Genomic DNA, 13,310 nt, shown 5'->3' with positions numbered 1-13,310 from the left:
CATGAAGCCAATTTGTTATAAACTTCGTTTTAAATTAAATTAGTATACATGTATGTACATATGTTATTCAAAATATAATAAAACACATACAAATCTATAAGAGTACTTAGAGTAAAAATGTCCACATGTGTATACTGTCCCCCAACTGGTCTTATATCGAAAGGTTCTCTTCCGGTACATATATTTTATCTGAATTGATTATTCCGCATCAACTTTCTTATGATATACAAAAATATTGTAGTTATTCATGTGATTACTAAGTTTATATGTAAATGTATGTATGTATGTAGTTTGGTGTGTATATTATTGATTATATGCTAAATGGTATTGCTATACGATTGATTTTCAAATTGTTGCATTCGTCATTTACTCCAATGCTAAAATGATTTTATTACTATTTTTATGTAAAAAAATATGTATGCTGGTATGTATGTAGACATAATATTAAAAGGATGTATTGTATTAAGGTCAGATATAGATATATGTACATATATTAAATCGCTGCATTTATGTATGTACGAAATTTGCGCTAAATAAATGTGTATTGAGCGCTTGAAATAAATTTTATGTGGGTTAGTAAGAATATATTTACAAACAAAAAACGTTTTACGAAATATGCCTACTCTCATTTACGTAATTTTCATTTGACCATTTTTTTCTTGAACTCAAACACAATTTTTAACAAATTTCTTTTGCCCAAAAAAAAATCTAAATTTCTTTTAAGTATACTTATACTCGCATAACAGCGAAACAGTAATTTTTTAAACTTCAATTAAATCGCATTTTTTTTTAATTCAATAATTTTCACCACATAGTATGACTTCCGTAAATTGAGTTGAAAAATAAAAAAGGTTTTATAAGCAGTAGGTTTTAAAGAATTGCGCGAAATTTTCGTAGAATCTTAACGGTATATCATATTTTTTTGCATATATCCACTGGAATTGATGCGCATTCTTCAATCGCTGCTTACACGCCCGTGTGTGTGTCAAGTTAAGTCCCGCCACTGCGGTTTGTCCCTCCGATTGATCTTCATTAGTTTTAGTAACGTACATGTGAGCCGGCACTGTGCAGCGCTTTGAGTACAACAAAGCCCAGCACTGTAGCCGCAGCGACACCCAATCCAGCTTTCCACCAAAGTGTTGGATCCTCAGTCATTAAGCCAAACTGTCGCAGATGACTGGTTTGTGGTAGGTGGAATGTTGACCCAAGCGCCAAGAAAAATATGGAAAAATTATTAGCTTAACTGAATCGCAATGGAAAGTTGATATTCAACATGCAGATAAGATTTCAAATACTACAATTAAAGCGAAGAAGCGTAAAAACTTAAGTATGCTTAGGTGTATGTATTACGGATAAAATTGTTAAATAAAATAAAGGAGAACAGGAAATGTCACAACGGACACCAAGAAAATCGTGAGGTGTGAAGGAGAAAGTTGTTATAATAAATGCATTCAGTTTTCGACCCGATTACTAGCGGAAAACATACAAAGTTTAAAAGTTTCCTAAACGAAACCCCCAGGCGACAGTACTATAAAAATTGAATTGTGCCAAAAACTGAATGCAATTGTTTATAAACTCTTCCTTTGTATGACTGGGTGCGCATTTGGATGGATGAATGAAGTGCACAAATACCAAATAATTTCCGTAAAGAAACAATAAAACGTAAAATAGTTTTAGGTGCCAAGTACGGGTATTCTGTGTGAAAAATATTTGAATGCAACACAACACACTACACATTTTCATACAGTATATGCAAACAACCCTCTAGGAAAGGGAGTCATTCCTCCATGCATGCTGTACAGATTCTAAAAAAAAAAGCATGGAAACATTCCCTTTCGTTAAACAGTTAATTTCGTTTTTATCAAACGATGTCATTAGAGGAAAACTTTCCTCTTAACTGTCTATGGAATGCAAAAACAAACTTTCCTTGTTAAGTGGCGAAGTGTTTACACCTCTCGACTCAAAACTTCTGCTTTGTTTCCATATGCAACGAGGAGGAATGTTTCTACATTACTTCCAATTGGAAGCGTTCCACATTTTCTTTGGGGGATGAGTTAAAAATATATGTATGTATGTGTATGTATATAAGTAAATAGTATGTAAATTAGGGCTGGGACTATACGTATATTCGCATATCTGTTCGGAGATTTCTATACATGGATAAAATTCGGAAATCTGCTTAATATCCGTTCCTTTTGTTATCCGGTTATTCTGATTTTTTAATCAGATATTCGAAATCCGGATTATTTGCATATAGAACTCCCAGCCCTAATGTATGTACATATGTAAGTATATACAAAAAATCCAAAAACCAAATTTTACCATAACCAAATTCTTTTAAATAAAGTTTAATTAAAGTCCAAAAAAATATTTTCATCTAGCAAATGTGTTATAAAATAATATCGGAAACTCAATTTTTTATCAGTACTAAATTTTTTAAACTAAAAAATGATTTGATATTAAAAAAAAATAAATATTTTCTACTAGCAAATGAGTTATAAAAAGGTATCTACGTTATGTTGCTGATTTAATTTTTTTTGCAGTACGCTATGTATGTATGTTATAACTATGGTGTATTGCTTTTTTACAAAATATTTGCTCGAAAAAAAGAGAAAAAAACAACGTATGGATAGTACGATATTAGTTGCTCGTTCGGCTGTTTTAAATGGCATTAAGAAGTTTCACACTTACGCTGATTCCCACAGCTGTACCAACCTGTGCTTGTAAAAGAGTATCCATGCGGCCTGAAAACGCCTGCAAATCATTGCGCGCAAAAAATTGTTGGATTTAGTTAATTTAGATTGTTTTTGGTTATTATTATTATTATTATTTTTGTTTTTTTGTGCAACAATCATCAGCCAAAACGCAGCCAACCAAAGTCAGGTGAGTAGAGAAGTAGTTCAAACACGCGCGATAACGTATTTTTTTATTTGGTGTAAAATTTGTTAGTTGATGCAGCAGTTAGAAGATAAAGGGAAAATAGCATAATTAGGTTCGTTTTGTTTTTAATTTCTTAGTTTTCTTTGCGATTTTATAAGTATTAAAATATTTGTTAAGACATATAGTATGTATTTAAATACGTGAATATCGATTTAAGTTTTGTAAAAGAAGCTATACTAAATAGATATGTATAAAAGAGTGAACCTCAATTAACAAAATAAATGCTGGTCTTATAGCCGATTCAGTCCCATTTAAAAGGGTGTGTATTTTCAAGGCTCTTATGACGTTATATGGCATCTAGATGCCACTTAAAAGAAAATGAACCCTCCATACTAACAGAAATATGAATAATGGTTCGCTAACACTCAATTATGAGGTGTGTTAAAAACTACTAGCTACTAGCTGCAGCTAAGCAAAACAAAGGGATCATACAAAAGAAAATTTTTTAGATAGAGACATTCAGTGATGATCTAAGGCGTGTATGAGGTGAAGGGTGTCACCATATTTGAGCAAGTACAAAGGTACAACTACGCTAACTGCACCACACAAATGTAAGTATACTGCATATCTATGGTCATAAGCAATAACCGCCTACGTCGTCAAAAGAAATAATTCAGTTATATATGCTATCGTATTCTACAACTACTATTCTCTATAAAGATAATATTATAATCAAAACGTTTTTTTTTCGAATTCAAGTTTTTCGACTTAGCCGGTTATTGCTTATGACCACGGATATAGGCATAACCAACCTAACACATTTGCTATATCACAAATATGTACCAAATGTATCGATAAGAAATTCGCCTTTACCCAATTCGTTTGCATGTGTGTAAAATGTTGGGCATATTTACTATATGTGTTATGGTAAATGTATTAATATCTATTTCTTATCTATTTTCTATTCGCTACTCACGGAAAAGCCGCCATGGTTGCCAATTTGGTGTAGACCTCCTTTTTATTGCTCTTCAAGCTGAACAGGTGTGGTGGCAATAGTTTGTATTTAGTACAAAACTCTGCTGGTTGTAGCAAATAATCTTGTCGCCGTTCATCTAAATCACCTTTGGTGCCTACAATCATCACTGGTATTTTACTCTCTGCATAATATTTGATGTAAATGCGTGCAATGTATTCGAATGAACGCGGATTTGATGAATCGTAAACAAGACAGGCAACATCACAGTTCACCTCTTGTGGTTGCAGTGGGTCTAAGGCGTGCTTGACATCGATATCACGCAAAATAAGATGCTTCTCTTGACCATAAACCTGCAAAGAAATTTCATTGTATTGTAGGTTTGCCCAGAGTACAATATTATAAGAATACAGTTTACCTGCACTGTGTTAACGCAATGCACTACATTAGTTTTGAATTCCTTCCCAATCAGACTCTTCATGTCATCCACCAGAAATCCACGGCACAAGCCAGTTTTACCCGCGCCTTTCGGTCCAATTACATGACACATGTAAACCGAACGACTACTCTGTCGTTTTGCCAAGTCAATGCGTCGTTCGCGGGTCACATGTATCGCCGCCAATTGACTATCGTTCTCGTGTACATTGAAACCCAAATATGCTAAGTACTCCAATGTTTTTGAAACATCGATAAGCGCCATTAGCGTCCAGCGACATAGCCAGCCGTGTAGCGTAACCCAACCTTGATCGTTGGTCGGGCACGACTTACGTATATCTGTCGAATAAGACCAGGGCGCCGATGGACAAGTGCTAAAAATCATTTTGTGCTCCTCCGGGGATAGTGCGCCATCGCCATCTTTGTCGTATCGTTCGAACAGGGCTATGAGGAACTGTTGGCCGCGATGTGATAGTTCTGTGCTGCTGCCGGGTGGTATCTTCAACGTGGGACGCAAATAATCCTTACACATTTCCAATTGTTCGTTGTAGCCGAAACGGCGCAACACTGCCCAAGTTGTTTCATTGCGTCCACGCTGTATAAACAAGCAATGCAGGAAGAGAAAACCCTTTAATGTAACAGCATCATGGATGATACCGTCTGGAATATTCTTCTGTATAACAGCTTTCACTTCGTCCAGTATTTGTGGTTGTAGGGGAGTGTTGAAACAGCGACGTTGAAAAAGATTCAATTCGTAGTCGTTCAGCAAATTATCACCATCGATGTCGCAAATCTTGAATATGCGAACAAGTGATTTTTTGCATGCTGGAGTGAGCTGCAATAGAACAAATTTGGATTTATTATCATTATTAGTACATGCCTTCTAGTCCTTAATCCGAAGTTGTACTTACATCTTGCTCCTCCATTATGTACAGCGGCGATGTCGGATGTAAAACAGCCTTTTGTGCATAGTAGAACATTTCGGAAATGTTGTGTAGCGTTTTGGCGGAGCATTCTACACAGCTCTCTACTTCTGGAAAGTCTTCCATTATTGTCAATACACTCTAAAAATTTAATTTAAACATTGTATTGCTTTCATTTTTTATTGCATGATAAAGAAACTCACATCAATGGTTGAGTATTCTATCAGATCGACTTTGTTGCCTACCAACACAATGGGCTTACGCTGCTGGTCTGGCCCAATTGCATTACGAACCAAAGGCAGCCAATGCGAAGTTATACGATCTAGCGAATCGTCATCTTCCACGCTATATACAATGCATACAACATGCGCCTTGAGAATCTCTTCGTTCAGTGTTTCATCAGTTTGTTCTGTGCCTGGTAAATGAAAATACGTATGTACAAAACACAAAAAAAAATTATTTTATAAATAATAGTTTATACGTAAATATGTTTTATAACTCACTTGAGTAGTCGACAATGTTTGTTGGCACCTGTTCGGGTGTTACATTAGCGGGTATTGTTATCTCTTCAGCTTTTGGGGGAACATCCTCGGGAAATTCTTCGCTCACAAGCGAGAGTATGAGTGAGGTTTTACCCACTCCCGGATCGCCAACTAACAATATGCGCACATTTTTTCGCTGAGCAACACTGTATTGAACCATATTTGGAGTTTTGATACCTTAAATTCAATGGCAGGAAAAGGATCTGGTTTTGAAAGCAATTTTTGATTTTACTAGGGTTGTAGATATAGTGTTTACGATTACTCAATTTTCGATAAATATAGCGAATACGAATCCCAAAATATAAACAGCGCCTTGTAGACCGCTCATCTATGCTGAACTAGAGCAAAGCTCACTGGAAATAAAACAAAAAGCGCAAGATGATTGCATGTTAAACCTAAAAAAAAGTCACCTAAAACGTAGAAATTTTGCAAAACTACCTAAATACATACATAGCTACATATCGCACACCTAGAACTGAAGTGATAAAGGTGTGCGATATGTACGTAATTAACTTCAAACCATGTAAAGATTTTCGTCTTTTTATCAAAAACTTTCCTTATACCACAAGCTGAACACAGATACCTGATTTTGGTTAATTATAGCAATTCGCACAGTTTATTGCTCAATGGTACATTGCTGCTTTTGTGTTCTTGTTTTATTACACTCTAGTAGGTTTTTAGTTCACTGACCGCTTTTAACTATCAAAGCAATGTAATCCGGTTTGCATTTACATGGATAATAGTGATTAACAATCACAATTTTTTCAAATATATTTTACAATGAGCATTTACTGCACCGGGCAAAATCAATAAATGAAGAAAAATGATATGTAATTTGCTGCAATATATCTCTCGTTTAATACGATATGGTAATCTGCACGTATTAAAATTCGACTCCAAAACTGCTATCCAGGCACTGTAGGGGGCCAGTGGCTTTGAGGAAAAAAGATAAGCGTAGACGCCAGACGTCAATTTGATTTGTCACAGAATTAAATAAAATTTCTTCGCAGGAGGCTTTTTGCACCGCTTGGCTGTTTACTTTTCCCTATGCATTGGCCCCTGTACATGTACATATGTATCTACAAACATAACGCCACAAAATCGCAACCACCATCAACAAGGCACATTTCCCCCAAGTCCCAATTTCAATACCGACTAGCATTTTCGCAAGTCGGTGTTAATCAAATTGGTCACATGTTTCCATCTTTAACAAGTCCTTCGATGATAGTACTTCGAATATATTTATTTGAAAATATGCACAAAATATTCCACGGCATAACCAAATATATTTGTCGCGAAAAAAATAATTACATAAACCCGACAAATAAAAAATATTGCAAACAAACCTCTCCTACACAAGATGAAAATCCGTCGTCTGCCAGATAGAGGTGGGTAACTCAACTGAGAGTTGAGTTATTGAGTTGATTCCTATAAGTGAATCGGTACTCAGACTCCCTGTCCAAAAAAAAAGTAACTCAGTAACTCAGTTGATGCCGTAGGGCTCACATGAATCAATTGAATCATAGTGGCTCATATTTGTCCATATAACTCTCTCGCTTCGCCACAGTGTTTAGCATGGCAAAGTCTTGCATTTTGTTTTTGCACGAGGCGAATTTATACAAGGTGGTGGCAAGAATACAACAACAACAACCACATGTATTTTGTATTGCGGGTGTTATGTCAAATCTCACAAATTCTTATAATTTCGTTTTTTTTTTAGTTTTTCTCGAAATATGTATGTATGTAAGATATATAAAGATGTGCATATCAAATCAATTGCCTTTCCAACCATATCCACATTTTGAAATTCGGTACAATAGGTTTCGAAATATAAGCTTTTGAAAATATTGAAAATTCCACCTTTACCCTCCCCCTAGCACCGCCCTATTAATTTGCACACAAAAAAAATTACACCTTTCAAATCAGTAGAAAGGAGCTGACCACGCCCACTTTAAAGTTTTGTTTTATCTCAACGGCCGCTTTACCGCATCTATGCCTCAAAACGAGTCTACGATACGAATGAGTGTAACATACAAAGAGTCAAATGAGTTAGTTGAATGAGCTGACTCCTTAAAGTGAGTTGGAGTCATTGAGTCAACTCCTATAAATTTGCTGAGTTACCCACTCTTACTGCCAGACAGCGAAAGGGTATGTTCAGTGAAAGACAAGGCGCAGCTATTTGTCAGATACCATTGTGAATATGTGCTCTTAGTGATGTATATTTTGTGTGTTTATAGTGTTTTATTAATAAAGTACTTTTTAACCGATTTCAAAAAAAGGAAGAAATCAATTCATATGAATTTATTTTTTATATGTTACTGCATAACTTTGGACCACGTTAACGGATTTCTAAAATTCTTTTTAAAGGGAAATGTGGTACCTCAGATGTTGGACCATACTAATTTGGTTCACATCCGATCATTGGATCGTGAAGAAATTAACGGTACTCTTTAAATTTTATATGAGAATTAAAGACGGTTTCGTCTTATGCTTAAAAATTACTTCTTTAGCTTTTACAATTTAAAGAAATTGTTAAACTTGTACTTTGATCTTCAATATGTAACACCAGTAATTATTTTTTCGCCTTAAAAAAATTATACCATTATGGTCAGGACTAAGCCCGTATCGATCCTAATATAAATTTGTTTTACGTATTCTGTACTTACAGCAAAACTTTGCATATGTATGTAGATTACCAATCGATGCGGACTGATAACAAACAGCTTCCTAATAGCATTTCGAAATTCCTTCTGAGTTTAAAAATGTTGTTAAATAAATAAAAATGCAAATCGTGTTACAACCAAGATTTTATATTTTTTTTCAATGTACATACATATGTTTTATATGATGCAAGTGCAAATTTTATAAATATACACATTTATGTGTTCCTACAATTACTTCAGCAGCTATTTTTACTTTTAACTTTATTTCCACTCGATTCAAAACCTATATATGCATACAGAGATTATTAAAAAAAAGATTTTACGACACCACCGCCTTAACCGCTCACATGAAAAACCTGTTGTCTGTAAATGGGAGCGGCACTGCATTTCATATACGAAATTGCATTTGAAAATTCCGGCCAGAGTATTGAACTTTAATTGCTGCATAAAAAAAAGATGAAAGGCGACTAAAATTAGATTTCATTCCTTGAGGCTATGGAGGAGCACCAACAAAATCACGGTACACATCAATGTATTTAATTTTTGTCTACCAATTTGTCACAATCGGTGAAGTAGTCAACGCTAAGCTTTACTAAAACTGCTCCGGAAGCCAAACCGGCAATGGTAGCCAAAGCTGCGTTTTCTCTTGGTAGCACCGACCTCATCAAAGCCCATGCAAGTACTGAACCCATGCTGAAGAGTGAGCCTCCTAGAATCGCGTACAGACCACGTCGCGAATTGGGTATTTTACTTAGATGTGGACGTCCATATATATAGAAGGCGGTGCCGGCCAATGAACTTAGTAAAAGCACATTAGTCAAATCCTTTTTGGGTAAAATCTTGGATACGAAACCGGGATTCATTACGTTAACAGCAAGTGCAGAATACGACACCACACCATGCAGTGGGATGTAGTAGTGGAAAACGTTTTCCTTGGTGAAGGGTTTAAGCCCAATCTTGTCACACAGTGTGCAATCTGCATTTTTGTTACTAGCTCCTTCGCTGGCCATTGTTTTGTGCAGCTGATATTATTGTTGCGTGGAAATTTATTTAAACTTGACCGACTGTGCGACGTCTCGTTACGAGTGTATTAAAATGCTATATTTATGGTTGAAAACACGATAATTTTGCAAGTTCGTCTACCGCCGGTGAATTTACACAAATGTCATTTGCCTGTTATATAAAAGAGAGGAGATCCACAGACAGAAGTCATTTTTATTTTTATTCTCACCGATGATGTGCAAAAGTAGAGTAACCGGACTCGAGTAGAGTAACCGGGTTATTTATTCGATATCGATTAATAAAGTAATTACAATCCTATTAATAAGGACCAATCGTCGCCTGGGTAAAAGATAGTCGTATGTTACGCACGTACGTATGACGCTTACGACAATATTTTACCCAGGCGACGCAATGCCAAAAATATGAACAAAAAACTGTTGGACAATGTAAAAGTGAATGTAGCTTTATTTTAAATACATACCTTACAAATTGAGTTAACTTTTTTTTTAGCTATGACTTCAATTTAATTATTGAGATATATCAAAGTATACGGTTTGGAATACAGTTGTGATTTTTGCAAACATTTTGTATAATCGACTAGCAGTTATACGCAAGATGTGTTTAAAACCAAAACTTCGTTGCTACAGTGCTAATATACACATATTTTTGATTATCTTAAAATCAATTAGGAGTATATGGTTTTATTAAGTTTTCAGCAAAATTTTTTATATTTTCAACACCACGAACTTCCTTCTCGAGCAGTGGTAATTTCGTGACGTGGAAATCTTCATAAAGGTCAGCAATTTGATCCAGGTATTTTGCTTGTATCTAAAATATTAGCGTTACAGAAAAACCAATTCACATTAAAGGCTTATTGAAAATTGCATACCTTGTACCGTGACGCGCACATGGCGCATGGCTCCTGGTTTTGTTTCTTAAATAGCAGTTGATTGACTATGATATTGTGAGTATCTATGCCGCATTTGGTCAACTCCTGCACAAGACGTTCGGTTTCGTACAGTGATAGGAATTCAGCGATACAAACACAAACGAAAGTTGCCTGGTCCTATAACGAAAATTTCGATTTATGTAGGTAATTAATTCTAAAATTTTGCTCATTGTATGTTACACAAATTTTATATGCTTACTGGATTTCTAAACTGCTCGTTCACTTGTCTTATGATTTTTAGCATTTCATCCAGCTTTTGCGTTAGCGAGTCGGCATTAAAGTCTGTCATGCCTAGTATACTACCGAATTGTGAAATGAAAGGCGCTATCTTCATTTTCAACCTCAGTAGTTTTCCTAAACCCTTCTCAACGACCTGCGGAAAGGAAAGCAGGCGTAATGTGTGCCCTGTCGGCGCTGTGTCAAATATGACTACCGAAAAGTTCATTGCCTTTACTAGTCTGAAAAAAGTATTGGATTAGCAGATGATGGCTCTAACGAATTTGATATTTTTCCACAATTATGCTTTTACTTACTTCATTACTTCTGCATAACTCATTGCTTCATCTATGCCTGGCAGCGCATTGACCACTTCATGTAGTACACCTTTGCTCAAATGTAGTCCTTCATTTTCGGTCTCAAAATATTCATCCGGCAACTCGTTAAGCCCAGCATTGGGATCAATTTCCATTGCGTACAAATTTGTGAAGCCATTGACCTGCAAATCTCAATACATATTACTCTGAGCTTTTTAAACATTAGTTTTGGCTAATTTTTAATTACCTTTGTTGGCACTTTTGTAAATTTTTGATCAAATGCATCCGATATGTTGTGCGCTGGATCTGTAGAAATAATAAGCACTGACTCACGAACTTTGGACATTTGCACCGCAAGGCTGCAGCTGTTTATAGGTAGTGAGTAGAATTCCAATGGTAATTTAGGTGGAAATTGAAGTAAAAATAATAATTAAAGAAAATTGTAGTATTTTAACTCTGAATTATGCTACTTGCGTTTAATTACCTGCATGTCGTCTTACCCACACCTCCTTTTCCACCTACAAAGATCCATTTTAGTGATGTCTGCTCGACGATATTGCGCAGGCTGGGCTCCATTGGCTCGTAATCATCACCCATTGTGAAAATTCTTGGTCGCAAAAATTTGTTTAAATGCAATAAAATAGACGCACAACTATTTTTCAATGCTAATTTCACGCAAAAAACCACTATGAGTTGACGAGTTTTTGTCGTAGGGATGTCGAAAAAAATCGATGCATCGAAAATATCGATGTTTTGCTTCGATGCATCGAAAATTTTCCACTCGATGTATAAATAGTCGATGTATCGATGAACTGACATCTCTAGTACATTGAAGTATTGTTCCTGTTTTCCAAATGTACAAAAAAGAGGAAGACCAAAAAATTGAAATAGCTCCAAAAAGTACCGTTAGAAATAAAATTAGCTCAGTTACAGTAATTTATTAGAAATTTTGTACAATTTCGCTAATAACATATTTTGTTGTGAAACAAAAGTACGGCAACAAAAAAGCATTTTTCCTGTAAAAACGTCAACCAGTGATCGCTTGACACTTTTCACGATTTTACCAGAAGAAAAAGTTCGGGTAAATCATACAACTTCATTCTCTACACGCCTCTCCAAAAATCGCTCTCATTTACATGATTTTGGAGGATTGTGGAGTACGGGATCATTTTTCCTGTAACTTCCTGCAAGTTCGGTTAAAACCTTGTAAGTTCATGGAGTACTGGATCAGAGCTATTTGAAAAATCCTATATAAATCAACATATCGATGTATGCCCTTCGATGCATCGAAATTTACATAGAATTTTTTTCGATGCATCGAATCAAAGAAAAACATCGATGTATTCTTGCCACTGACATCCCTATTTTTTGGGCAAATGTCAGTTGTCAAAGGTGTCGTTCACAATCAACCAATGGCCAATATATACAGTGTTGCCCTTAAAAGTTTTCAGAAAGTCGCAAAAAAGGGTAATTACGAAAGAAAGGTTCTCCAAATTATTTTTGCTCTTCTCTACTAGTAAAATAATAACTCTTTTGAATTTAAAAAGAAAAATAGCGGGACAAGCATTGCACAAAACAGGGTTGCAAGCATACCTTAAATCTAGCTGTTGCAAGGAGAAGAGTTGCATTTCCTTTGAAAGTTTTAAGTGATGCATTTTTGGTACATAAAGCCCTGTATGCAGCTCTCAAGAAAACGGTCAAGAAAAAATTGCCATTATTTCGCGTGTGTGTCCAAGGCATTTTGACATTTTTGATACCTCACAGCCTTTCTTTCCTCAAGAAATAATGGAACGGGCATATATTACATATGAATTACAACAAACACATCAGTTGACGTAATGTTCTCCATGGCGAAAAATTCAGATAAAGATAGATTCAACAAATATTCATTCGAAACTCAAACTTTTTCTCAGAAGTATTGGATTTTTTTGAGTATTTTTGCATGTTTCAAGTGTCTAGGAATAAACGTTGATTTTTTTTAGATTCTTTTTTTTCTTACACAAGGTGTTGCGCTTTCTTCTATATAAAAATAAATTGTCTTCAGTCATTATATGGAAGCAAAATACATACATAAATGCACATGTCTTTATAAAACAAAAACTCATGCTAACACGGTTTAGTTTTAATGAATCGTACAAAAAAATTCGTCGTTCAATAAAAAAAAAAATAAATATATGGTGGCAAAATCATTTATCTACGGACACTATTTCGATCTTTCTTTTCAATACACCGCAATAAGCGCATCAAACATTTACAAGTTAATGAGACAATAATTAAATAGTCTACTAAGCGGTCAGATAAGTAAATAAATAACGTGACAAACAGTTTATGAATGAATGAAAAACCCACTCATTACAACGTACACACGCACACAAACTGCTATTCATTTCCTCACGCACGCATACAAAAT

The 13,310-nt window shown here is 35.2% G+C and overlaps 3 protein-coding genes across 8 annotated transcripts; all 3 read right to left on the bottom strand.

Moving 5' to 3' along the window:
- Positions 1–782: 782 nt before the first annotated feature.
- Positions 783–7,140, bottom strand: LOC118753138 (mitochondrial Rho GTPase-like). Of its 6 annotated transcripts, XM_036488001.1 has the most exons (9): positions 7,100–7,140; positions 6,016–6,106; positions 5,715–5,956; positions 5,415–5,626; positions 5,200–5,352; positions 4,272–5,123; positions 3,857–4,206; positions 2,692–2,754; positions 783–1,177 (listed from the first exon to the last, which is right to left on the bottom strand). In XM_036488001.1, exons 3-9 carry the CDS (start codon positions 5,911–5,913, stop codon positions 1,039–1,041), a joined length of 1,968 nt encoding a protein of 655 aa, XP_036343894.1. In that variant the 5' UTR covers positions 5,914–5,956; positions 6,016–6,106; positions 7,100–7,140; the 3' UTR covers positions 783–1,038. The 6 variants fall into 6 exon arrangements, with proteins under 6 accessions (XP_036343894.1, XP_036343897.1, XP_036343896.1 ...); XM_036488004.1 differs by having other exon boundaries at positions 2,716–2,754; positions 5,715–6,106; XM_036488003.1 differs by lacking the exon at positions 6,016–6,106 and having other exon boundaries at positions 7,100–7,117.
- A 1,715-nt stretch (positions 7,141–8,855) lies between these two features.
- LOC118753136 lies at positions 8,856–9,607 on the bottom strand. Its single transcript, XM_036487998.1, has one exon. The coding sequence runs from the start codon at positions 9,424–9,426 to the stop codon at positions 8,953–8,955; it is 474 nt and encodes a 157-aa protein (XP_036343891.1). The 5' UTR covers positions 9,427–9,607; the 3' UTR covers positions 8,856–8,952.
- Positions 9,608–9,865: 258 nt separating this feature from the next.
- LOC118753135 (ATPase ASNA1 homolog) lies at positions 9,866–11,640 on the bottom strand. The gene is made up of 6 exons (XM_036487997.1): positions 11,385–11,640; positions 11,148–11,265; positions 10,901–11,082; positions 10,567–10,825; positions 10,308–10,484; positions 9,866–10,246 (listed from the first exon to the last, which is right to left on the bottom strand). The coding sequence occupies exons 1-6, from the start codon at positions 11,495–11,497 to the stop codon at positions 10,100–10,102; spliced, it is 996 nt and encodes a 331-aa protein (XP_036343890.1). The 5' UTR covers positions 11,498–11,640; the 3' UTR covers positions 9,866–10,099.
- Between the last annotated feature and the right edge of the window lie 1,670 nt (positions 11,641–13,310).

This window comes from Rhagoletis pomonella, unplaced genomic scaffold (assembly GCF_013731165.1).
Source record: "Rhagoletis pomonella isolate Grant_MI unplaced genomic scaffold, Rhpom_1.0 Rhpom_scaffold_02126, whole genome shotgun sequence".
In the NCBI taxonomy this organism is placed as follows: Eukaryota; Metazoa; Arthropoda; class Insecta; order Diptera; family Tephritidae; genus Rhagoletis; species Rhagoletis pomonella.
Note: the sequence above shows the minus strand (reverse complement) of the source record. Positions and strands in the feature narration are given on the sequence as shown.

Coding starts and splice junctions, on each gene's coding strand:
- LOC118753135 (XM_036487997.1), bottom strand. CDS start 11,497: ATGGGTGATGATTACGAGCCAATGGAGCCCAGCCTGCGCAATATCGTC. Junction 10,485..10,566: donor ACGAGCAGTTTAGAAATCCA/GTAAGCATATAA, acceptor TTTTCGTTATAG/GACCAGGCAACTTTCGTTTG. Junction 10,247..10,307: donor TGTGCGCGTCACGGTACAAG/GTATGCAATTTT, acceptor CTAATATTTTAG/ATACAAGCAAAATACCTGGA.
- LOC118753138 (XM_036488001.1), bottom strand. CDS start 5,913: ATGGTTCAATACAGTGTTGCTCAGCGAAAAAATGTGCGCATATTGTTA. Junction 5,353..5,414: donor TAGAATACTCAACCATTGAT/GTGAGTTTCTTT, acceptor TTAAATTTTTAG/AGTGTATTGACAATAATGGA. Junction 2,755..3,856: donor GCAACCATGGCGGCTTTTCC/GTGAGTAGCGAA, acceptor AATGATTTGCAG/GCGTTTTCAGGCCGCATGGA.
- LOC118753136 (XM_036487998.1), bottom strand. CDS start 9,426: ATGGCCAGCGAAGGAGCTAGTAACAAAAATGCAGATTGCACACTGTGT.